This window comes from Pseudopodoces humilis, chromosome 2, assembly GCF_049639895.1.
Source record: "Pseudopodoces humilis isolate 2021_Gansu_Grassland_sample_001 chromosome 2, ASM4963989v1, whole genome shotgun sequence".
NCBI lineage: Eukaryota > Metazoa > Chordata > Aves > Passeriformes > Paridae > Pseudopodoces > Pseudopodoces humilis.
The window spans coordinates 15043764-15066896 of record NC_142201.1 but is presented as its reverse complement, the minus strand read 5'-3'; the positions used below and the strand labels follow the sequence as shown (position 1 = coordinate 15066896).

The following is a 23133-nucleotide window of genomic DNA, read 5'->3' as shown; positions in this document are numbered from 1 at the left end:
AGACAACTGATCAATATTTGCACTTTGCCCTTTATTTTCCTGGAGGTCAGCTGCTGTTGCTGCTGTTGTTGCCTCATGAAGGAAGCCAGAATCTGCTTAGTAGTATAGAACTGACTTGCAAAATTCAAATTTCCAACAAGTTACATGCCAAGAAAGATTCCACAAGAGGCTCCTGTAGAGACTTGCCCTTGCATGACAGCAAGAACTGCTTTATCCCACGGGACACTGGAAACAGCGCTACCCAGCTACTCCTGGATGGGTTTCATGATTGCAAAAGTGATAATATTTTCATACTTTTTTCTTAGATGTGAAGAGCAGTAGCATTATTTTGCTTCTTTTATACATCCCAGCCTATCTAAAAGCAAAGCATGTAGGAACCTGCAGGGCAGCAGCACAAAGGTAGGATGCTGAGCAATGCCATGCCCTACACTGTCACCAGCACTTGAAGCTGAAGAAAGTTTGGTTAATTTCTAGTCCTCCAGCAAGCTGATATCAAGCCTGGGTTTGTTTTTCTGAGCAAGAACTAACCAAATACATGAAAAGTTAGGCTTCTTCACAGCATCTTTATGAGATAAGAGATCACTACCTCTCTCCCTACTCTGTATTACAGACAAGGTGAGGAAGAAATGACATTAGCCTCGAACGTCCTTATTAATGGAACAGGGGGAAGCCAAGGAAGAAGCTGAACAGTACAGTTGGGACCCAGATGAAGCCGTATTTTGGAAACAAGTGGCACTTTCAGTCCTCTCTGATGAAGGTGAGGGTGTAGCTTGAGAGGCACATTTTCGCTGGAAATTATACCTCCAACACTAATCACTTGTGCTGCACTTGAGCTTTGTGCAACCCGCAGGACTCAGCAGACACAAGCACTTGTAATGCCAACAGGTAAACAGGATTTACTTTCCCGTTGTTGTTTTTTTTGGTGAGGAACAGGGGAGGAGTGCACAGCCCATCAGCTGTACCTGTTCCGTGTCCACCCGCAGGGCTATGCGGGTGTCAGCACAGCCCAGGGGAGCAGAGAGGAGCAGCAGTGGAGCCAGGACAGCAGCGCGGGTGGCTCACCCGGATGGGGCGCTCCACAGAACCCGGCGTCCATCCTCGGAACGGCCTGGAGCCGGCGGCAGGAGAACGGCAGGTTGGCTGGAGAGATCAGCAGGTGTGATACGATGGGAGGACTCTGCAACATTAAGTTAAATCTTAACTTTGCTGTGTATTTCCCAAGGGTTGGATGCCTGTGACGTTAAAAGGAAACCGTTTCAACACTTATTTTGTATATTTAAGAAGCCAGGCGCTCACACGGAGCAGATCTCACGTAGCAGCACATTAAACACTCAAACCTGAGTCACAGAATCAGTGAGGTTGGAAAACACCTCTGATATCATCGAGCCCAACTCATGACCCGACACCACCACGTCAGCTGGACCACGGCACTGAGTGCCATGTCCAGTCTTTCCCTGAACACCCCCAGGGACGGTGACTCCAGCTGCCCCCTGGATGCCTTTAATGAGGCATTTCTGTGCCTAATCACGCTTTCCAAGAAGAAATTCCTCCGAATGCTCCAAATCCTTCCTAATATCTCGGCTGCACAAGGTGGCAGGACCCCGCGCTCGCTCGCCGCCCCCCGGTTTTGTGAGGAGACCCGCCCCTGCCCACATTTCATGACCTTTACTGACATTACGGCCCTGGCGCCCGGCAGGGGGCGTTGCCCGGCGGCCGCAGCAGCGCAGGCCCGCGCATGCGCAGGCGCGGGGACGCAGGACGAGTGGCGGTCGCGGCGGAGGCGGCTGAAGGAGAGCCGAGGACGGGGTTCCGCGCCTGGCGCTGCCGGCCCTTCCCGCCCCATGCGCAAGATGCTGCTGGCCGCGCTCTCCCGGGTGCTGCAGGGCCCGGCGGCCGCCGGGCGGGCGGTGAGTGCGGCGGGGCCGGGCCGGCCGGGGCGCGGGGCCGGCCGGGGATGGTGCGCGCCCCGCCGTGCGCGGTGTGGGAGGGGCGCGCGGGGCATGGGCGGAGCTCCGGGAGCAGCGCGGGAGAGACCGCGGGAGCTGCTCGGGAACGGGGCTCCGGCGGCGGAAGAGAAGTGCTGAAGAAAAATCAAAGACGAAAAAGACAACTTAGTTTTTATTTTCCCCCACTTTGCGTGACGATCCCGTGTAACAGTAAAATGGTCGCCGCGTACAGGAGCTCCCTTTTTAAACCCATGATGGCGCAGGGCTTTGGTCGATGCTGTTTGTGTATGCTTTGACTGCACAGGTCGGGTCCCTCCCAGGGACCTGCTCGGCCCCATTGGAGTTTAGCATCTGACTGAACTGTTTGACCTCCCTTTTCTCAGCCAACAGCTCCTTTCAATCTCTGCATGAATTTTCTTCCACGGTTCGTTATTTTTTTGTTATTAATGTGAGTCATTTGTTGTATTTTATCTCTCGTGTGAAAAATTGTACTTTTACCACATCATTCTGCTTATTCCACTGTAATGACTGTGGCCATGAGGAAGAATTAACCCTGCTGAAAAAACTTGTTGGCAAGACCAGGGTTGAAAGGTACTTTTTGGTAACTGGAAATGAGCTGCCTTTTTGCCATGGAGAACAGTTGCATTGCTGTACCCCCGTTCTGAGGCAGCTCAGTCACCCAGGCATTCACTGCTTGTGCATGACTGGATCCATCAGAATAGCACAGGGGAGAACATTTATTGGAAGCTCTTCCTATCTATCTTGGGGCTGCATATCTAGGAATATTTCCTAATTCACAATTAAAATCTCTACATTAAATTTTGCAAGTACAGGTGCCTAAAATTAGTCCCTTACTACAAGTACTTGGCCTGCTCTGGGGATACTTTGTTTTCCTGGAATGCCAAAGTGGATCTGGTTCAGATATTTTAATAAAGATTTTTGGATCCTACTGCTTACCAAATATGTAAATATTTGTCTTTAATTATTCTTATGCCTCTAGTGAAGGCATAAATTGCCAAATAAATAGAGGTAGACTTAATCCATAAAGCAGTATCTTATATATGCTTTGAGCATTTTCCAGAGTGTACAGATGGATTTCCATGTATGGAAACTACCACTTGCAGTGTTCTGTTCTAGTTGGATAATAATTTGCTGGCTTCTCCTCACCTCATTATTTGGTACAGCTACTTACTCTTCTTCCTTTTTTTTTTTGCTTCCAAATGCTGCTAACCTAGGGAGCTGTTAGTGAGGTAAGGCCTCAATCAGTCTTGTCAAGGTTTGCTTTTGATAGTTGTACTGCTCACCATCAGGGCTTTTGTTCAGACTCCCCAGTGTGGTTTTTTGTCCTGTTCAGGGCAGGGAGTTTAACCAGGTGGCCAGAGAGATCCCTCCCAACCCCAGCCATTCTGTGATACTGCAAATCCGAACTGTAGATTTACTTCCAGGTTGAGAAGTAAAAAATAGCTTTTCTTCACTAATAGGACTGATGCGTTGTAGTAAATAGTGTAGAAACTTGGTTTAAATTAAAACCTCTAAATATTTAATCTGATAACAGGGCAGAGTGAATGGGGGCAGTGTTACTGATAAATCCAATCAGTATGGAACAGAGGACGTTACCAGGGTGGGTCAAGAATTTTCTCCCAAATTTCACATGTGTCAGTCAGACCTTTTTTGGAGATGGTGACCTGAAAATAATCAAAAGTTTTTGTGTAACTTAATTAGTGGTACAGTCTTGCCACTAAAGTTGTAGTGTGTTCTTTATGCTGTGGCCACAGTGCATGCATGGACATGGGCCCATCCTGGCCAATGCTGCAGTGAAACTTGTGCTGAAGTCATCTAAAATCACCCATTCATTAGTAAATAGCCTGTTTTCATTCTTTAAGTGGGACTATTAAAAATGTTTCTTTTTAAACATCCTTCTTATCTCTCCCCTACCATGCCACCCTTTCTTTTGTTCTGTGTTTTTCTATGCTCGGGTACCTTCTGTGTTTCCACATCATTTATAAGTAGTGGCCTGCTGTTACTGAAATGATCTCTTCATTGTTATGGCTTTCAATCCCCCCAGTTTCTCTTCCTATTGAAAAGAAAGAGTAAGAGTAGTTCATATTTCAGATATCTAATGGATTCATTTTATTTGGTTGGTTTTGGGTTTGTTTTGTTTTGTTTTATTGGTTCTATCAAGGCAAAATTCCAGTTAGCATAGAGGGTCAGCAGTCAAAGTCTGCATTGGCTGTCTCTCCTCATATTGTCAGCATGACATGTGAAGGGATGAACAATTATTTTTGTGGTTTTGATGCTCTTCAGTGTCAAAAGTTTCGAAATTTGCTGGGTTTATACAAATCTAAACTCTGTTTTTCTAATTTTAATTTTAAAGACTAGGTTTTTAGGGGCTTTAACATTGTAACAATGTAGCATTCTAGAAATTACTTGAAAAGTCACATACTTTTATTTAATAATTACATTTAAATATTGCTCATGCTTTGCTTTTGTCTTTTTTTTAAGGCCTCTCGAGTGATGGTAGCATCACGTAACTATGGAGACTTTGCAAGTGAAGCTACGTTTGAGATTAAGGTAAAGAAGAGCACTTCATACTGTCATTCTGTGTAAGCATTTGTTGCAGAACTTAGCCTGATGAACTGGTCCCCATATCTATTAAGTTAGAAAATACACTTGAATTTCCAGAGCCAAGCCCCTTACTATCTGACCTGATTACTAAGTGCAGCTGGAAGTACTGTGTTGGCAGTGTGGTAATGTTACTTGTTTCTTAAGAATGTGAAGTTGTGATTTTTTTTGCAGTTGTGATATTGCAATGCAGCTGTGAGACCAGAGTCAGAAAGGAGCTAAAGAACCTTTTCTGTTCTGTTCTATTATTTCCTTAATGCTTTTCAAACAATTAGGTGTTTGCAGCCTATCCCAAACATGCAGCTGGTTGAGGTCTGTGTGGATTTTTGAGGAAAAAATATGGCATCCTTTCAATGCTTGACTTGATGCTGCTCAGAAAATATGTGTTACATTCTGTCAGCTTTCCACTGTGGCTGGGTCTCAGGAAAAAGTGATGTTTCTATTGGCAGCAGCTTTTGTGCTGGTATTTCATTCAGGAACTGATGAAAGAAAATATGAAATAAATAATTTGGGTTGTTTTCCACTCTCCTCCCTGTTTGGCTGTGCCTGTGAAGCATGATTTTTTTTTTCCTGGAAGGGGAGGAATATATGTTTATATGAATCTGTATGTATCTACTGTATGAATCTTATATGTATCTACTTTTTTTGAGTAGATACAAGGTTTAATATTTGGTCCTGTGTTGATGACAGGAAACTCCAGAGTTTCTGTTGGTCTGTGAACTTTGAAGCAGAGTTGTCTTGAGTAGTGTGCCCAGGTGTTATATCCAGTTCATCTAGGTGTCAGTGGATTTGCTCTGGAGTGACTTTTGCTATCATATATACCGTCTTTAACCTGTATAGAAGTATTTTGGCCATTTAATCTGCACTGACATAGCAGTTTGCTTAGTCTTTTCCACTGAACTTACTGTTTATTTATAACAGAGGTAGCAGAGATGAGGACCACTCCTAGGGCCAGATCTTGCAAACTGTTTAGCACAGGAAACTCTTGATCTTTCTTATCTCTTCATTAAGCCTCTGTAGCTCTTACCAAGTATTTGGCTTGCAACAGCCATGGAAGTGTGCTTTTTGCCATATTTCCAGAGGACTTTAGTTCACCTTCTGCTTGTAGGAATAACGAGACTTTATTTTATGAGTAGAAATCTGTCTCTATTAAAAGTTAGGGTTTTATTTTCCTGAATTTTGAAACAGTGCACCGTTGTCCTGACCTATGAGTTAGGTTTTGCCAGCTTTCATTTTTAAAAGGAATTACGCTCCAAATTTGAAAATGGCAGATCATGAAAAAAAATTAAGGAATACTTGTAAATAGGATGAATGATTTTCAGGAAATATGACTTGTTTAACCTTGCAGAAATGTGACCTCCATCGGCTGGAGGAGGGGCCGGGCACCACGGCAGTGATGACTCGAGAGGAGGGGCTCCAGTACTACAAGACCATGCAGACCATCCGGCGCATGGAGCTCAAGTCTGACCAGCTCTACAAGCAGAAGATTATTCGTGGCTTCTGCCACTTATATGATGGTCAGGTAAGAATTTTTGGCCAGCAGGTTTTATGTTGTCTTACCTTGTTTAATGTAGAGATTTTAATAGAGTGGAGAATGTAGAACTGAGTATCTGTACATTGTGAGAGAAGGAGAGGGACAGGGAGGAGGAGAAGAGACACAAAGACAGGGAAGGGCACAGTGCAGCTGAAGACCAGCAGAGGAATGAGCACATCCTAAGGCCTGAATTTTCCCCCTTAAGTGTCATTGATGGCTTTTGTTTCTGTATGTCATGGATCATATGCCCACTAAAAAGCAACAGCCAGGAGAAGAAATTTCATGAACTTACTGAAACTTTCTGTCCATTATTCCCTGATGTTTTTGAATTGTGATTATTGAGATACTTCATTGGTGGGGGGAATTCTTCATATTTTTGTAGATTCTGGTTCCCCTCCCATGTGCCTTTGCTAGTCAGTCAGGTTGGAATTTAGAGCCCAAGGCTGTTGTGGCTCCAGGTCTGTCACCAACCCTTGGGATTTTAGTCAGTCTCCAGTATCTGTGCCCTTCCTCTGACCTGCCATATTTGATGTGTGTGGGATCAGCAATGTGCCACAGTGCTGACTGTGAGAGCTGTGTGTTTTTCTTCATTGCCAAACCTCCTTGTCCTGTGTAACAGGAAGCTTGCTGTGTGGGGATTGAGGCTGCTATAAAGCCCACGGACCATGTGATAACAGCGTACAGAGCCCACGGCTTCACCTACACCCGAGGAGTGCCTGTCCGGGAGATTCTCGCGGAACTTACAGGTTTGTGCTCAGCAGAGTGAGGATCACTTGCTGTGCTTGTGTCAGAATTTTTTGCTCAAATTCAAAATGATGTTGATGCACAAAGTATACTGGGTCTTCAGAAGCAGTTTAGTGACATAGCAAAATGGATCAGTTGTTTCAATTTTATGAATCACTCATTTTTACTTTGAAGATTAACAAATAAGGAATATTTAAGTGCTGGTACTTCTAAAGCACAAATTCATAAGATTTTTCTTGATACCATATGCTGTATTCATTGTGTTGCAGCAGTTTTGAACTTGTTGATAGTAAGCATTTGCTTTCAGTGGGACAGGGCATTATCCTTCCTAGGAGACAGACCTGGATTTTCAGAATTATGTTGATGAAATTTTAGGAAGATTGGTAAATGTTGCCTGTAATGATAAACTGAATGTTTGGGAAAATCTGACTGTAACAAGAATATTAAATGATAATTGAGACAGAGATTTTGCAGGAAGGAAACTTGGCTGTCCACGGTAGGGTAGAGGATGGAGCAGGGAAGAGAGAATCAGACTGATGAGCTCTTATGAGATCTGTGAACAGATGCCAGAAGAGAAATAAGAGCAAGGAGCTTGAAGGCCTTTATGCATCACTGGTATAATAAAGACTTGATCTGAGAATCTGCATGGTTGAAATGTTAGTATAGGAAAGCCTGTTTGGGGGGTAGACAAGTGGTATGATTTTGTAAACTAAGAATTGTGTGTGCTAAGAATGCATATCTGTAATGTGCACAAAAGCCCAGAATCCAGTGGTGACTGATTTGCCAAGTATCACTGGATACTGGTAAGTCAGAAAGTAGATGGGAAGATTGTCATGACTGAAGGGCCTCGAAACTACAAATATAAGTGATAATGTGGTGGGATTTTTTTTTTTGTTTCATGACACACATAATTTTCTGTAACATTATGCTTGACTTTATTGGGGCTCTTTTAATTGGGAAGGAGTGGCTGTGGTAAAGAGACTGTTGTTCCAGAAAATGACACTTGGGAAAAGTTCTTAGTGAGAACTGCTGCTAGAGCCCATTCTTGTGAAGAAAGATCTTAACTACAAATGCCAAACTGAAAGACAGCATGAGTTACAATGATCAGGAAATGACAGAATTAAAAATCTTTGAAGGGGAAGGAAGCAAGTCACCCGAAATAAAACCAGTAGAAAAAGCAGTTTCCTGTAGGAAACAAGCTATAGAAAAGGACTTTTCAGGAGAATTAACAATTACATGAGGAATGAGTTTGTGTTCTAGGAAAGGCAGAAAATGTAGCAAAAAGTAACATTGGTTAATCAGGAAGAATTTAGAATTGGTTAATTCTAAAAGGAAGGACTGTACAAGGAAGGACTGTACAAAAAACAGAGGGAGCTTACTAAAGGTAAATTGTACTTATTCGTAAAACTATTTTTCTTAAAATTAGACTTCTTTTTCTTTGCTCCTTGCTGGCAGAATCTGTAACAACACCCACAAAACCAATTCATAAACATAGGAAAGGTATGAGAAATGTCAATAATAAAAATGATCCACTATAAAGTAAAAAAGAGAAGTACAAATTTCAGAAATTCTATATTCTTAGATGGACTCATTGTAATGCTTCATAGATCGCTAGTTATCTTCAAACTACCTTCAAACCTTGAATAAAGCTGGGCTGGGTGACTGATGTTTATATTGGGGTGGAATGGGGAGCTGGTAGTTGGTGGAGTTTTTTTAGTGTCCTGTTGGTAATTTTTACATGTGGTTATTGTCAAAGGGAAGACAAGTCGAAATTATTGCAACTAATTTGGAATATTATTCTTACTTTTCTTGCAGAAGCCAAATGTAATAATGTACTACTTGCAGATTATGTATATGAGACCTTGTTGTCTACAAAAAAAACAGCCCATATTTATCTGAAAGTGTTTTTGTATAGGACACTGAAACTTTTGGTTGGCTTTAAAATTTCTTTAAATTTAAAGTTTTAAAATCTCATCCATATTTCTGGAATTATGCTTTCATTATCATTCTCTCTTTTTCCCCCTTCTCTTATTTGTTTTCTGAGATATTTAACTGTAAACTCGAATGAGTGAGACCATCATGTCCTAACTCCACAGAGATCTAATGATGGAGACATGGTCTTAGAGTTACTACCTTTCAGAACTGAATTAGATGTTTCCATTAGTATAGTATTTTTCCTCCAAAATATAAATTGCTTGTTATTCATGTTTCAGGTCGAAAAGGAGGATGTGCAAAGGGAAAAGGAGGATCAATGCATATGTATACCAAAAACTTTTATGGTGGCAATGGTATTGTTGGTGCTCAGGTATATATATGACTTCTGTTTTAAAGCACAAGCTGAATTTAGCTCTTGTCCTGTTGCCTCTCAGTGTTTCCTCTCAGTTTCTGTGTGAGCTTGTACGCAGATACCATAGCTCTGTGGCTGGTATGTCTTATTCTGGTGATCTCACCATTTTGTAAACTGTAGCAAAAATGAATCAAATTGAGAATACTATTCATGTTTATATTTTGGCTGCAATAACATTTGTAACAAAGTGATGTGGATGGGTAATACCTTGTTTTTTGAGTTGGTCTCTAACAACCTAAACGTCTCCTTGGAGTTCACTGCCTATGTTCAACTCCTTTAAATGTTGTTCTAAAATGTTTTGTCCTGTACTCTGTGGCAGGTTCCTCTTGGAGCTGGGATTGCACTGGCCTGTAAATACTTTGGTAAAAACGAAATCGCCCTGGCCTTGTATGGGGATGGTGCAGCCAATCAGGTAAAGGAGTGTGCCTGGGAGGAATCTATTTTCCTTCTGTGCTCTGTGAGTTCTGCCTATACTCAAGGGGTGGAAGAGCACATTTTGCCCTCCCTGTGTACCTGCAACCCAGGCTGTGTTGATGAACTCCATGGAGGTGACCAGGCATGTTGCAGATTTTCGACACAGCCACCTCTTGAGTTGTCTTAGGTGTTTGAGTAGGCATGTGTTCCAACAACTGTATAGTTCTCAGAGGGGTGATTCAGGTGAACTGTGCCTGCATGTGCCTGCGGTTTTTTATCATATTTTGGACCTGTGTAAATATCTGTCCTTCCCCACCCTGTTTTGAGCTTGCCCTTGTCACTGTAGTGGAGGGAAGGCTTTTTGCCTTCTTCTGTTCTTGAACACTCTGGATACTCAGGGAGTGAGTGAAGCTAATGGTTAATTATGTGGATGGTACACAAATTGTGGGTGGAGGGGTTTCCAGTTACTCTTTACCCTCTTTTCAGTTGTGCACAGCTCACCTAAGTGTGGTACCCTGAAGTGTCTGTGCTGTAAGGAGAGCTCTGAAGGATGGCAGTGAAGATGACAGTGCTGCTGTATGGGAGAGATGTGTAAATCAGGTTTCTGAAGACAGAGAAGAGGACAGAGCATTCTGGCAGAGCCAGTTGCTATTGACATTCCAGCCAGTCTCTTCATGTTATCAGCTGAGACAATAAGCCAGATAAGCAGTTGATGATTTAGAGTGTACCATTTATAGTTTCACACTTTCAAAGCACAGGTGAAGATCTCAGTTCATGGTTTTCCCTGAATTTGACTCAAAACAACAAGGTTGATGTAGTCACTGCAGTCAAACATAACTTTGCTGTAGCAGCATCCTGCCAGGTTAATCAATTAAGTTTTTTTATGACTGTTGTTGAAATACCTGAGTTAAAGGTTTTTTGCTACCCTAACACAGATATTGATTCAGGCTTAAAAATTACCTTCTATAAACTATTGGTTGAGATTAAAGTTACCTTATATAGTGTATCTTCTCTTTTATTCCTTCTGAGCTGTAGCAAACAGCTGGTTTCAGATCACTTTTAGTATTAAAATTTCTAGACCTCTGTAACTGAAAGATTTTCAGTAGAGCCTAGTGCTTGAAGGCTGAGCTCCCTGATGAGATGTAGCTTAATTTTCTTTCAGGGTCAGATATTTGAAACATACAACATGGCTGCCTTATGGAAATTGCCTTGTATTTTTATCTGTGAGAACAATCGGTATGGAATGGGAACATCAGTTGAAAGAGCTGCAGCCAGCACTGACTACTACAAAAGAGGGTACTTCATTCCAGGGCTCAGGGTGAGTACAGCTTTTTTTTGAGGGGGAATGTGTGTGGAAAATGCATACATAGGTATTTCATTTATTTCTATATATGTTTTCTTAAAGCTGAATACTATCCCACTTGTGGAAATACTGAGATTGGTAGTTTGGAGGTTGGAATTTTTTTGCCTTAACATGTCTTTTATCATCCACCAGGTGGATGGCATGGATGTTCTCTGTGTCAGAGAAGCAATGAAGTTTGCAGCTGAGTACTGTAGATCTGGAAAAGTAAGTCTGTAATTGGCATTCCTTCTCCATGGGTGGAATTCTTGCAAGCTATTGCTGCAGAAGTAGTTCCTCAATTTGTATTAACCAAACACTTAATATATAATTTATACTGTAATTTTTTCTCATTTCTACAACAGTTAGGTTCTGTTGTGAAAAGTGTTATGACTGTCAGGCAGTTGTGATCTTTGTGTTTAGTTAGGGGAAGCATCAAGGAAGGTAATAATCATTCTATATTTTCAAGAAATTGAAAGTGAAATAAAGGTTTTGTGAGTCAGTGTTAGTGTCTGTCACCCAAATATGGTGACACTAGTTTTGAAGATTTTTAATACTTGAAGTGAGAAACAACAGGTAATTTGAAATATTCTGAGTAATGGTGGAAGGAAATTGTAAAGCTGCTCAGTCAGAACATGAAAATAAATGCTTACAATATCAGCACATGCTTTCATTTGCAAAGAATTAGGTTTCCTTTCACTGTGTGAAACTGTATGTGCTAATATTATCTAAATGAAACTGAGAAAAAACTATTGAATAAAAGTAATTTATCAGTGGTGCAATTCAGCTCTAGCAAATAGTTGCTGTTGTTACAAGTTGGTCACTCCTGGTGGCAACACTATTGCTTTTCATTTGAAGGGTCCTCTTGTGATGGAGTTACAGACATATCGTTACCATGGCCACAGTATGAGTGACCCTGGAATAAGGTACTGTAACATTCTTCCTTCTTTCTGTTCACTGAAAACAAGTATTGATGGCCAAATTCTAAGAGATTAAACTGTGAAATTCAGTGTTTAAATCAGATGACAGATGCATTTAAAGGTTACAATGAAATTGCTGTGAGCAGCCTGCTCACTCATCTCATTGCTAGGCTGAGAATCTGTGGCCAGGTAGCACACTTGTTTTAGGGCAGAATTAAAAAAGATGTGGATTTAGAACAAGCACAAAGTCAGTTAAACTTCTGTATTCTATTACTGAATCCACTTTCAGTGTGACCTTATGCTGTGTCCTAATGAAGGTTTGGCTGGAAAGCATTATGCTTTCTGGGGTTTTAAGAGGATAAAATCCTGTAAGGTAAAATTACAGGAACAGTTTGGACTGCCAAGACAAGTAGAACTCATCCTAAAAACACAAACATCCAGGTGCTAGAGAGACTTGGGTATTGCTCCAACTGACAAAGCTGAATGTGTCTGAATGAGGTAGAGGTGTATCCCAGCTCTTCATTGGAAACCTGCAGTGACTTGGAAGCATGTACAAGTCATGCAGCCCCTTCCCTGGTTGTGGGGAGGGTTAGGTGGAAATATGGCCCCACAGGATAACTTTCTCAGGCTGGGTTTGCTCCCCTTTCCTTTGAGTCTGGAACTATTTCTGCTCAGTTGGCATTTACAGCTCTCTCTCCAGAGGCCTCTGGCTGTTCCTGTGCCATCCTTTGGGTGATGAATGTACTGTATTGTCACTGCATCCCTGACAACTCTTTGGACTCTTTTCTGAAAGTGAGCTGTGTCCCAGAACGTCACTCTGCTCCAGAGTTCATGTCTTTGCCTGTCTTGTTCCTAGCTATCGTACTAGAGAAGAAATTCAGGAAGTGAGAAGCAAAAGTGATCCCATTACTTTGCTGAAGGACAGAATGGTCAACAACAACCTTGCTAGCGTTGAGGAACTAAAGGTATGGTTTTAGTTGCTGTGTAAGGGAGATACTGATGATCTCCAGAAAGCACATCTCTGGGCAGCACACTGCTTTCTTTAAAGTTCTTCAAGTTTGCTTTAACATCACTTTTCTAGGTGAAGGTGAAATTTGTTGCAGACCAGCTACTGAAGTCTTGTTCTGCTGGAAATGCCTTTTGTTTTTGTGTGCTAAATAAGGCTGGGGAGTGTCATTTGCTAACAGATAGAAATCAAAATTACCTGGGCTTTCTTGACGCCCCAGGAAGGGGGGGTGAGCCTTGGAAAGGGAAATTACCAATAATGAAGAATCCTAGTGAAGGAGTAGGGAACCCTCTAAGCAAATGTTGTAATGAGTCAACTGTTGAAAAATAATGGCACTGAAGCACTCAGTATTTCACATAATCAGAATAGAAAATGTACAGGCTCAGAGAGATCATGTTCCTCTGTCAGTAAGGTACCAGTATTACCCAAAATAATGCAGTTTATTAGGGAAGTTTTTAATTTTATATTTCTAATCATTGTCTAGTCATAACTAATTCTGACTGACACTTTATCACAGTGTTTAAATTCAAAATTACAATGCTTTTCCTGAGCTGTCTTCTAATAAGCATGCATTTCTGGTTTAGGAAATTGATGTGGCAGTCAGGAAGGAGATTGAGGAAGCTGCTCAGTTTGCTACCACTGACCCAGAGCCTCCACTGGAAGAACTGGGCTATCACATCTACTTCAACGAGCCACCCTTTGAAGTGCGTGGCCCAAACCAGTGGATAAAATACAAGTCTGTCAGCTAAAGGCCTTTTTATTGGTGTAACTTATTCTTATGAATAAGTGAATGCATTTACAGGAACTATAATAAACAACTCTTAAGCTTATTTAAGAGCTCTTTCAAAAGAGGAAATGTGTAAAGAAATCCAGCTGAGTATGGAATTTCTTAAACATGCTGAATGTTTCAGAAGTTAAATCGAAAGAGGGTGGTTTATTTAAAGTGCTATATATTTGCTTTACTGACTTTCTTTGGAGCACTGTATGTATTATGTACAGTGTAAAAAGAAAAATAAAAATTAAACTTTACCAACCTTTAGTGATCTGTTTGCTTTGTTTCATGAACTCTTTCCCAGAAATCCCACCACAAATGTCATTACATGCTCTGGTTTTGCTGCAGAAAGTCACTAATTGAAAACATCATACCAGGCTTTTCTCAGTAGTTCAGTAGCTTTAATACAAAAAGCAATATAAATCCATCTACAACAAGGTGACATGCTCTAGAATATCCCTGTCCTGCTCAAACCACCAACCAGCAAAACTGTGACACAGTGTAAGTTCATAGTTTTCACAATGCTGAAGCCAATTCAGATGGGTTTTTCCCCAGCTGATGGTTTGTATTACATTGACAGGCGTTGTATGCATTAGTCTTGTCATAAATAACTTAAATGCATTGACACCGACTTAAAAGCTGTTACTATTCACTGTGTATTACACTGATGGTCAAACAAGCTATATAACCTATGCAAAACCTGCAAGGCCACTGTACATATAAATATATACATCTAATAATTTAAATGCTGGGAGTGTATTTCATTTGCTTATTCCCATTTCATCTTCCAAAGCGTTGACCTGAGCTGAGGTCCTCCCAGATGTTTGTCGGTGGTTTAGGATTGCATTCCAGATCCTGCAGCGAAGACCACCCCTGCATGAAGGGAAATTGAGAACAGTTAGGGAAAACTCCCTCATCTCCAGTGCCTTAAAGTGAGCAAGAAGTAAAACCTACAAAGCCCACGGATAGACCAGTTATGACAGTACATAGCAAACTACACTATTTCATGGTTAGAGCTAAAAACTTCCACCTCAGCCAGGGCTTAATGGAATGATGATAAAAGGACTCAAATCAATGGGTAGGAAAAATAAATTCTTCATGCCTGATTTTCATATGATTACATCATCATGAAGTGTCCCGAAAACCTTGATAAATGCCAAAGCAGATGGCTTGAAGCATCCTTGGTGTAGGTGTGTCAGTTAAGATGTGAAAACTTTTATCAGAAAATCTGAGATGAAACTGATGGCAGTTGCCCCTGAACTGTCACTGACCTATTTGAATAACCAAACTTTAAAAGGTTTTTAACAAAATATGTTAATTAAGCTCTTAACAATGAACTAAATAGTATTTTCTTACCGCAGCTGAAGATACCACAAGTCATCTTTGGTGATATCATTAAGGACAGCACTTAGTGTGTAATCTTCTTCAGCAAACTAAAAGGCAAATTTATGCATAAAAAAAAATTCCTTCTTTGAAACTGAACTGCTAATTATGACTAAAATTATGGGTTTTTTAAAATGTGATTTTATTTTTACCCTCTTAATGGTATCCAAGTCTGCTCCTTGTTGTTTCAGCCAGTTCATGAGCTCAGGGTCTGCATTCTCTCTAAAAGTTGCTCCAGACCACTGGGAATCTTTAACAGAAAACAAAGGTTGATACACCTCAGAACTAGGGCAATGTGGTTCTTTTCAGGTAACAAGCTTAAGCCATATGATTGTGCATCCTTTCAACAAACACATGATCCCAGATATGTTTTTGTGTAACTGCAGTATCTTAATTCTTGCAGTATCACCTCATACCTTTGGGTTTAAGTTTTAATTGAAGGAAGTGTAATTCCTGAGTCTTCTGCTCCAAGGATTGTCGTAAGAGGGTCTGATACTCTTTCTCCTTCTGAATGAGGTTTTCCAAAAGCCTTGTAGCATGTAAGAGAGATCAAACACAACCACACTGAGAATAAATCTAAGTGAAAAAAATATTATAATTTTTAATGAGTACTACAGGACAGAGGCATATGTGAGGTACTGTAGTAAGTAACATCTCTAATGGCTTGGAGATTTCATTTTGGTTCTCTGAGACTCAGGGGTGTCACTTAAAACTTTCACCTGCAGAATTTAGTAAATAGCTCGTAAATTCTGTTCCTACTGTTTTGCAGCCTCCCTGGGCAGAGTTGCTGCCTTTATACTGTAATTTACTATTGAAAAATGTAACACTGATGTTATACCAGGGACTTTCTGATCAGGGATTTACATCACATCCACAAAGAAGAATGGGAACTTCAGCTGGCAGCAGCCTACACATGTAACCCATGAGAAACAGGGCAGGGCTCTGCTGAGCTCTGCTGGTGCTCATTAGTGTCCTGTGAGCCAGGACAGAGCTTCTCTGGGCTTTCCTTGCAGGAACAGCTTTAAGGCACTGACACCGAGTCAGGGGGCATCCAGGGAGTAGGAAGGAAACTGGCACAGATGCACAAACCTAATTACTTTACTGTAGAAATCCAGCGTGACATTCTGCAACTAAGAGATTAATTACACAGAAGCAAAAAGCTGTACTGAAGGGTGCTCAGTTGCCATACTGTACTGCAAATGTATTCCAAATTCACTTGTGTTCCTGGAAGGTTTTATCACAATGCAATAGGTGAGCAGTGCTATGGGTAAATGTGTACCCGTCAGTGTGGAAAGCACAGTCTGAGAGCTTTTCAAAGACTGCCTGAACATACATCCAGAGTCTTTACAGGGGGGTTACCTTACAGTGCTGTGTTTAAGTCTGCCCAGCTCCTGGCTGAGCTGCTGCTGAGCCTCGTGTGACACCACAGAACTGAGGGTGCTGACCCCTGATGTGATGGCAGCATCCTCAGCTCTGTTTTGTTCAGAGGGCTGGAAACTCTCCTCCACTTCATCAGCGTCCTTATCCCCACCTTCAGTTTCTGATGCTGGCTCAAAGTGAGTGTGAAGCTCTGATAAAAGGAAAGAGGGGAAGAACAAGATTTTTTTTGATAATTTTATCTTCAGAGGTAATGCAGTTTATTCTTCACTACTGTGGGTGTGGGAGACTGCTTGCATAATGTGCTTTAATGCAACACCGAGCAAGGGGGTAGTGAAGCCTTGTGTGAGCTGGAGCACAGGTTCTCTGGAACTGGTGAGCAATGCACCAGCAGAGGTAGAGCTCTAGGTCATAGTGAGGACAAATACCATGAGATGAGTAATAAGACAGTCAATAAAATATGTTAAGGAGAAGCCCCTAAAAGCTTGCATTTTTCCTATATAGTAAGGGAAAAAAAAGAAAAAATAAATAGGTGTTTTCCTCTAATGCCCTGGGCCAAGGAGTGTACAAAGCATTCCCCTTCAGCAAGACTTCCTAGCCCCAGTTCTCAGAATTTGCTGCAGGAGGCCATCCTTGTTACCCAAGAACAGCTGCAATTTCTCTTGTACAAAGAAAGTCCTAAAAAATTTGGCCAATTTAGCTTTAAAAGCCATGGCAACTTTGGACTAAAAGGGCTCACTGTCACTAAGTCTCTCAGAACATTCCTATACTGGAATGGGTGCTCAGCATTTTGAACAGTTAAAAAGCTACTTGCGTATTTCCAACTCAACTCATTCCTAGACAGTACTCAGACATTTATCTTCCTCCTCCTGGTGGCTTTCCTCATTGTCCATCTGTGGGCCAGAATCATCCTCTTCCTCATATTAATGCACTCCCTTCTACACATCTGTTCCACAGCTCATTAGTAATTTTTCAGAACACATAACCAGCCTGTGCAGTGTTACCCACTCTGGATGTCACTAATATGTACAGAATTTTCTTTCTTATTAGAAAATCAAAAGTTTGGACTGAATCACCTTTTTTTTTGTCATGGCTGGACCACACTGGGGGTGCAGAACCACTGGTTATCTCCTCATTATGCACTTTATTACTGCAAGTACAGCATTAATCCTCCAGATCAACATTTCTTTCTCTGCAACACTCCGACCCCATGTCTTTTGATGAGTGGTACATGGGGTGCAGTTAATGGCATGCTGAAGGAGTAAACATCTGAACTGTTCCATTTGCTACAGCTCTTTGATATGCGGAAAACCTTTTTTTAAAAAAGGATTATTTTCAGCTGCTTTGATTTACCTGGAATAAGAATAGTGACTGCTGCTTGGACTGCACGGCGGATAATGTTATCCATTGCAAACATCCAGTGGGGTCTTATTAAGTGATTTCTTAATACTTTGTTCACCTGTAAAAGTAGCAGCAAACACCATTTGCTCACACCTTATGAAAGAGAATCTTATTTTCCAATAGTCAAATACTATAACACAGCTTTATAAGGTAAAAACTGCATGCAGCACTAAAAGCCTCCCACCTTTCAAAATTCAAACAACAGATTTGACAGTTTTAGGCTACACCTTTCAAACCATTTCAAAACAGACTGGAACATTCAAACTCTTCTACAGCACAAGCAGGGAGAGACACGTGAGGAACAGGGGGGGAAGCTGCAAACCCTTGGGATGAGCTTTGTCCAGGAGCAACCTGATGCAGTGGAAGGTGTCCCTGCCCATGGAAGGGGGGTCTGAAAGAGATGATCTTTAAGGTCTCTTCCAGCTCAAACCATTCTGTGATGCTTCAAAGAATTCCTTTTCCCTTGTACCAGGAATGGAACTCACCGCATCCTGGAATCCAAACAGCACCAGATGAATCTGGTTGATAGAAGTACTGTCAAAATCTAAATCCATTTTCAATTTGGATATTGTAGAAGCCATCACTCTCTGCTCAGGAGAGTGTATGAAGTCCCTTAAAATCCCAATAATCTGCTTGATATGGTCCACTGAAAGTTGCAGTTCTTCAGAGCTCTGGAGAAAACATAATGAACATTTATCAAATGAATCCCAGGGTCATTAAACATCTATTTAATAGCATTAATACTCTTTGGGTTACATAGCTTTACTCATGTATATTTCACATTCATGAACAGAATCACACTTTTTCTTTCTGCAAAGTCTCTAGTTTTTTATCTTTTCTTAAAAAAAAAAAAAAAAAAAGAGTAATTTCTGTTTTCAAAAAAACCCTGTAGATCTACTGCTACTGTGGCTGTCACAAAGGGAAGAGGCTCCAAATTATATTGACACATTCCTGCAGTGTACTGCAGAGGGCAGCTCTCCTCCATAAAAACAGCAAAATGAGTCGCTAAGAGACTCAGTTTTTTTAGATGCTATCCTTTCATATCCTTTCAGTCTAAATCTGGACTTCTACCTAATCATGCTGGTATTTGATTTCTTAAAAAAAAAAAGTATGTTTATATATGCCTTTATCCCAAGTCAGGAAAAAGTCTAAAATGACACAATGATTCACCGGTGTTTATTCTATGATTTTCAGTCCATAACTCCCAGTTAAAGCCATCCAAATGTCTGTAAGAACAACCCCTTTAATTAAAAGTTAAAGGGAGTATTACATAAATTATGGAAGAGAGATGATTACAGCAGTGCTACAAAACAGCTGGAGACTGAACCAGGACTTGCTGCTACAAAATAATCATTCATTGCAGAAAATACTTGGAGCCCTGATTACTTCTGACTCTGAATTTTAATTGTTTGTAAGGCTATAAGCTATTTTGCAGTTTAAGCTCAGAGCAGAAATGTACCCCAGCTGCTTCCCCAGCCTGAGTTTATGGTCTGTAGAGCCCTACAGGAGCCCCTGTGGTGCACTTTGCTGGGGAAGGGAGCAGCAAACCCTGGGCTGTGCAGAGCTGACCATGCAGCAGCAGGGCTTGACAGCTGAGCCACAAATGTCAACAGCTGGCTGGGGACACCTCACCAAGAGCCAGCATGCTCCCCTTTAGGGGAGTGCAGCCCAGGTGACAAACCACAGCTTTAGTATGAATAAATGATGGGAGAGTGTCAATAACAAGTGTGCTGGAGATTGCCCAAAATCACAACAAGGGTATGAGCAAAAGTGAGGTTCACAACAGAGAAGCACATTAGAAGCAGACATTAAGAAGAAAAGGCTTTTACAGGTGTGTGGCAATATTTGGCTGTGCATTAACCATTCTATGATTTTTTTCTTGCTCCTCTTCACAGTAACTAAACCTTGCCATCCAACCTTCCCGTCTTCAGAAAATCTACCTTAGCTTTTTTTAAGATTCATGTACTGCAATCTTGGCACCTAGTTAACAAACGTTTTATTAAAAACTGTTAATCAGGTCTCTCTACCTTTAAAGCAGAATATATCTATTACTATGTTCTAGCTCCATGCCCCTAAAAGCCAAAAGGCATCAAAACTACCCAACCCAGCAACCTCAGCCCTCTGCAATCCCACATCAAATGCCCAAACCTCCCCCTCCTATAAAACCAAAAGCCCATTAGCAGCCATAATGTGGTGTTTGTTACCCATTCACACAACAGCAAACAGCTCACACAGTTACAGGTCTCAGAGATTAAAGATACTCAGAAGGAACAATCCAAGCACCTTCATTTATTCATTTTCAGAAAAGGAATAATACAACTTGGCTCATTATTTTCCCTTTGACAGGGGAAAAAGTGAGCTGAAGTGAAATTACCTGTGCAACACACTCCTGCAAATTTGAAGCAACTTTATCCTGTTCTTCCTTAAGGATTTTATACAGGATTGCTCGGCGTTCACTGTCCTTGCGCAGCAAGAACAGTCCAGAATCCTTATCGTCCACGGACGGCGAGGTGCTCCTGTCCTCCAAGGCTGAGCCCTCATCAGGGACGCTGTGGCAGCCATGCAGCACAGGCACAAGAGAGACCTCAGCATTAGCAAGGCACCAGGACTGCCAGAAGGGAGCAAGGACACTTCTGGGGTTAAAAACTCAGTTCAAACTACAGGAGCAGACTGATCAGACTGGTAAATGCTAATTTTGAGGCAGAAGATGGCTCAGATCCTCTGCTGACTCAAAACTCACATGGCTAATTTCCCCCTGCTAAGACGCTGGTATTAATGTCAGCTTTGGGGAGGAAATCCGAAACTACTCAATTTTTTCTGGATCCATACTGTAACATACTAATTTGAAAGTATTGCTTTGTACTTTGGGAGAAGCAGAACTATATTTCTGCTTCCCCTTTCCCCCATTTTGTCATAAGCACATGGAAGGGTCAAATCCTCACTTAACTCCTAAATCCATATCCACTCAATCAATAAGACCGCTGACATTTACTCATTGGAGGAAGGAAAGTACAAGTACATGGAAATCTTAAAGGAGAGGAATGATTTATTCATTATTAAATAATGACAATATTTACATTAACTAGTAATCTGTCTATGCAACTTACTGATTAACACACTTGCTTACCCAACTATTATGTGAAAAAATTGCCACCAGATAAAATAAAATGTGAATTAAATCCACAGAATCCCTCAAGGGTGTCAAGCGAGAAGCAAATATTTTACCTTAGTAAATGAGAAATGGGATGTTTTGGCTGAATCTCTGAAATGGATCTCTTTGGCCTTTCGAAAAACACGTCATGCTGTACATCAGAGTCTGGTGAAACAGAGCCGTGCTCACTGCTGCTACTGCCAGCCTGTTCCCCATGGATTGGCAGAGGGAGGGATGTGTTCCGATTATAATCTAGGAACAGACACGGTAAAATGTGTAACAGAACTAGGCCATAAAGGGCAACATGCTTTAAACAGCTGTGATCATCTTCACTGATATCAAGACCTCATTTTGCAAAATGGCTGAGGGACAAGTAACCTTGTTGATAAAAAGCAGTAACACAATTCAAAATCATCATGTGTCTAAGCAATAAGAGGTTTTAACCAGTTAACTGCTAAACCCAAAGACGGCACAGATACTCACAGGAAATTTTGTTACCCTCTCTCACACATACACAGAGTCCCCCTTGGTGCTGGTCCCACAAAGTGGCTCAAATGGATATGAGCAGTTTAAAGAGCCTGAATTGAACCAAGAGGTTCATCTGCTGCTCCATCACAGCCATCTCTCTAAGCAGAGGGCACTCTACTGCCCTCCTCACCTTTGTTTTAATGGGCATCAATCAAATTGCCCACTCCACACCTGAGGTATCTGCCTCACTCACAGGTGCCCCTGCCCTTAGCAAGGACTGTCCCTCTCAGCACTGGCCTGAAGGAAATCTCTTGTCCCTTTCCAATTCATCTTGAAAGTAAGAAAAAATAAAAAATAATAAAAACAAAACAAAACAAAACAAAAAACCAAACCAACCCAGATGTTGAGAATTTGCTGTAATCCTGACTGCCAGTTTGCAGCTGTGTGGCAGGAAAGCTAAAGAAGCTCTCTCAACCCAAGGTGAACTTACCCATGGAAATAAAATATGACAAAAGTTTTTGATGCTTGTCACCAGAAATTCTTGGGAGGTGAGGGAGGAAGAGAGCTAGAAGTTGAAAGCTGTTCAGAAAGCTCTGACATACTCCATACTCAGTAGGACAGAAAATTGAGTGCTGCTGTCCCAAGAGTAAGGGTTGAGATTTGTTCTGGGCTGCCTTTAATATTGGAAAGAAAAAAGAAATAGGGATGGGATGGAAAGATGGGGACAAAGCTGAAGAAATTTGGGGTGAGAGAAACAATAGAGAAAGAAGATGGTGAACAGCTGCAGCTGGGACTGTGGTAACTGCTGGGTCAGGACCTGCTCTGGGCCACCAAACTCCCCCTGGAGATGGTGCAGCAGCCAGCAGAGCTCTCCCTAGCTCTGGCACAGAGAATCAGACACTCAGCTGCCATCAGGTGCCTTTCCCTCTCCTCACCCAATGCAGAGTTCTCACATTTGCCCACACTGGTTGTGTCCATGGCCAGCACTGAGCTCACTCCCTGCAGCACCAGCTCCATAACCTCACCAATAAGAGGGAGAAGAGAAGAAAGGAGGGAGGGAGGGGTGCACCTCCCCTGATATTTGACAAAGAGCCTGTTGCTCCCAAGGCTGCTAACAAGGCAAGCTCCACACTTTCTAACATCATGAAATTTTTCCAGGAAGACATCCTCAAGAAAAAGCTGAAAGGCCACAAGAGGAGGTGATTGTTGTGGAACAGAAAGCTACAGCATGTGAACAGAACCTGCGTACCACTGCCCTGGCAAAGCAGTAGGAGCTCTCCTGTTATCCCAGTGTCACTGCAGGGACTGGAGTTCAGTTCTCAGTGGCCCTCAGGACAACAGGTGATGCCTATTTCCTTGGTGAAACCAATTCAGCTAGATGGTATAAACTCCTTGCTACTTGCTCCTTTCAGAATTCCATTCTTTCAAAAGTTGTTTGTTAAGAGAGGAAAAGCTCAAATAGGAAAAACTTAAATTTGCATTGGGAGTGTGTGTGTGCAGACAGGTGAAAGAAGCAGCAAGACCAATGGCTTTCCCTGTTTTGAAACAGTTCCTTCATATGATTTATTTGGTAGGTCTATATTAAGGTTCCTTATCACTGTGCAAGTGGTTGATATATTTCTGGGGGAGGCAAGAAGAAACATGCTATGCAGATAAAACAAAATAAACCACTAGACAGCTACTTCAGCACCTTTGTGCCAAATTTCAGT

The 23133-nt window shown here is 41.7% G+C and overlaps 2 protein-coding genes across 6 annotated transcripts in view; one reads left to right on the top strand and one right to left on the bottom strand.

Moving 5' to 3' along the window:
- The first annotated feature begins 1734 nt into the window (after positions 1-1734).
- On the top strand, positions 1735-13906 carry PDHA1 (pyruvate dehydrogenase E1 subunit alpha 1). The gene is made up of 11 exons (XM_005516675.3): positions 1735-1907; positions 4449-4517; positions 5917-6090; positions 6722-6848; positions 9060-9151; positions 9513-9605; positions 10770-10925; positions 11103-11174; positions 11805-11872; positions 12723-12831; positions 13457-13906. The coding sequence occupies exons 1-11, from the start codon at positions 1842-1844 to the stop codon at positions 13619-13621; spliced, it is 1191 nt and encodes a 396-aa protein (XP_005516732.2). The 5' UTR covers positions 1735-1841; the 3' UTR covers positions 13622-13906.
- Positions 13907-14023: 117 nt separating this feature from the next.
- The window catches only part of MAP3K15 (mitogen-activated protein kinase kinase kinase 15), an 84117-nt gene continuing 75007 nt past the window's right edge, over positions 14024-23133 (bottom strand). For all 5 annotated transcript variants that reach the window (XM_088051913.1, XM_005516849.2, XM_088051914.1 and 2 more), the window contains 9 exons: positions 21031-21208; positions 20180-20354; positions 18291-18476; positions 17758-17863; positions 16387-16597; positions 15444-15556; positions 15180-15277; positions 15001-15077; positions 14024-14517 (listed from right to left, as the gene is read on the bottom strand). In XM_088051913.1, the coding sequence (XP_087908039.1) occupies positions 14406-14517; positions 15001-15077; positions 15180-15277; positions 15444-15556; positions 16387-16597; positions 17758-17863; positions 18291-18476; positions 20180-20354; positions 21031-21208 (1256 nt within the window). In that variant the 3' untranslated portion in view covers positions 14024-14405. The remainder of the gene's footprint in view (positions 14518-15000; positions 15078-15179; positions 15278-15443; positions 15557-16386; positions 16598-17757; positions 17864-18290; positions 18477-20179; positions 20355-21030; positions 21209-23133) is intronic.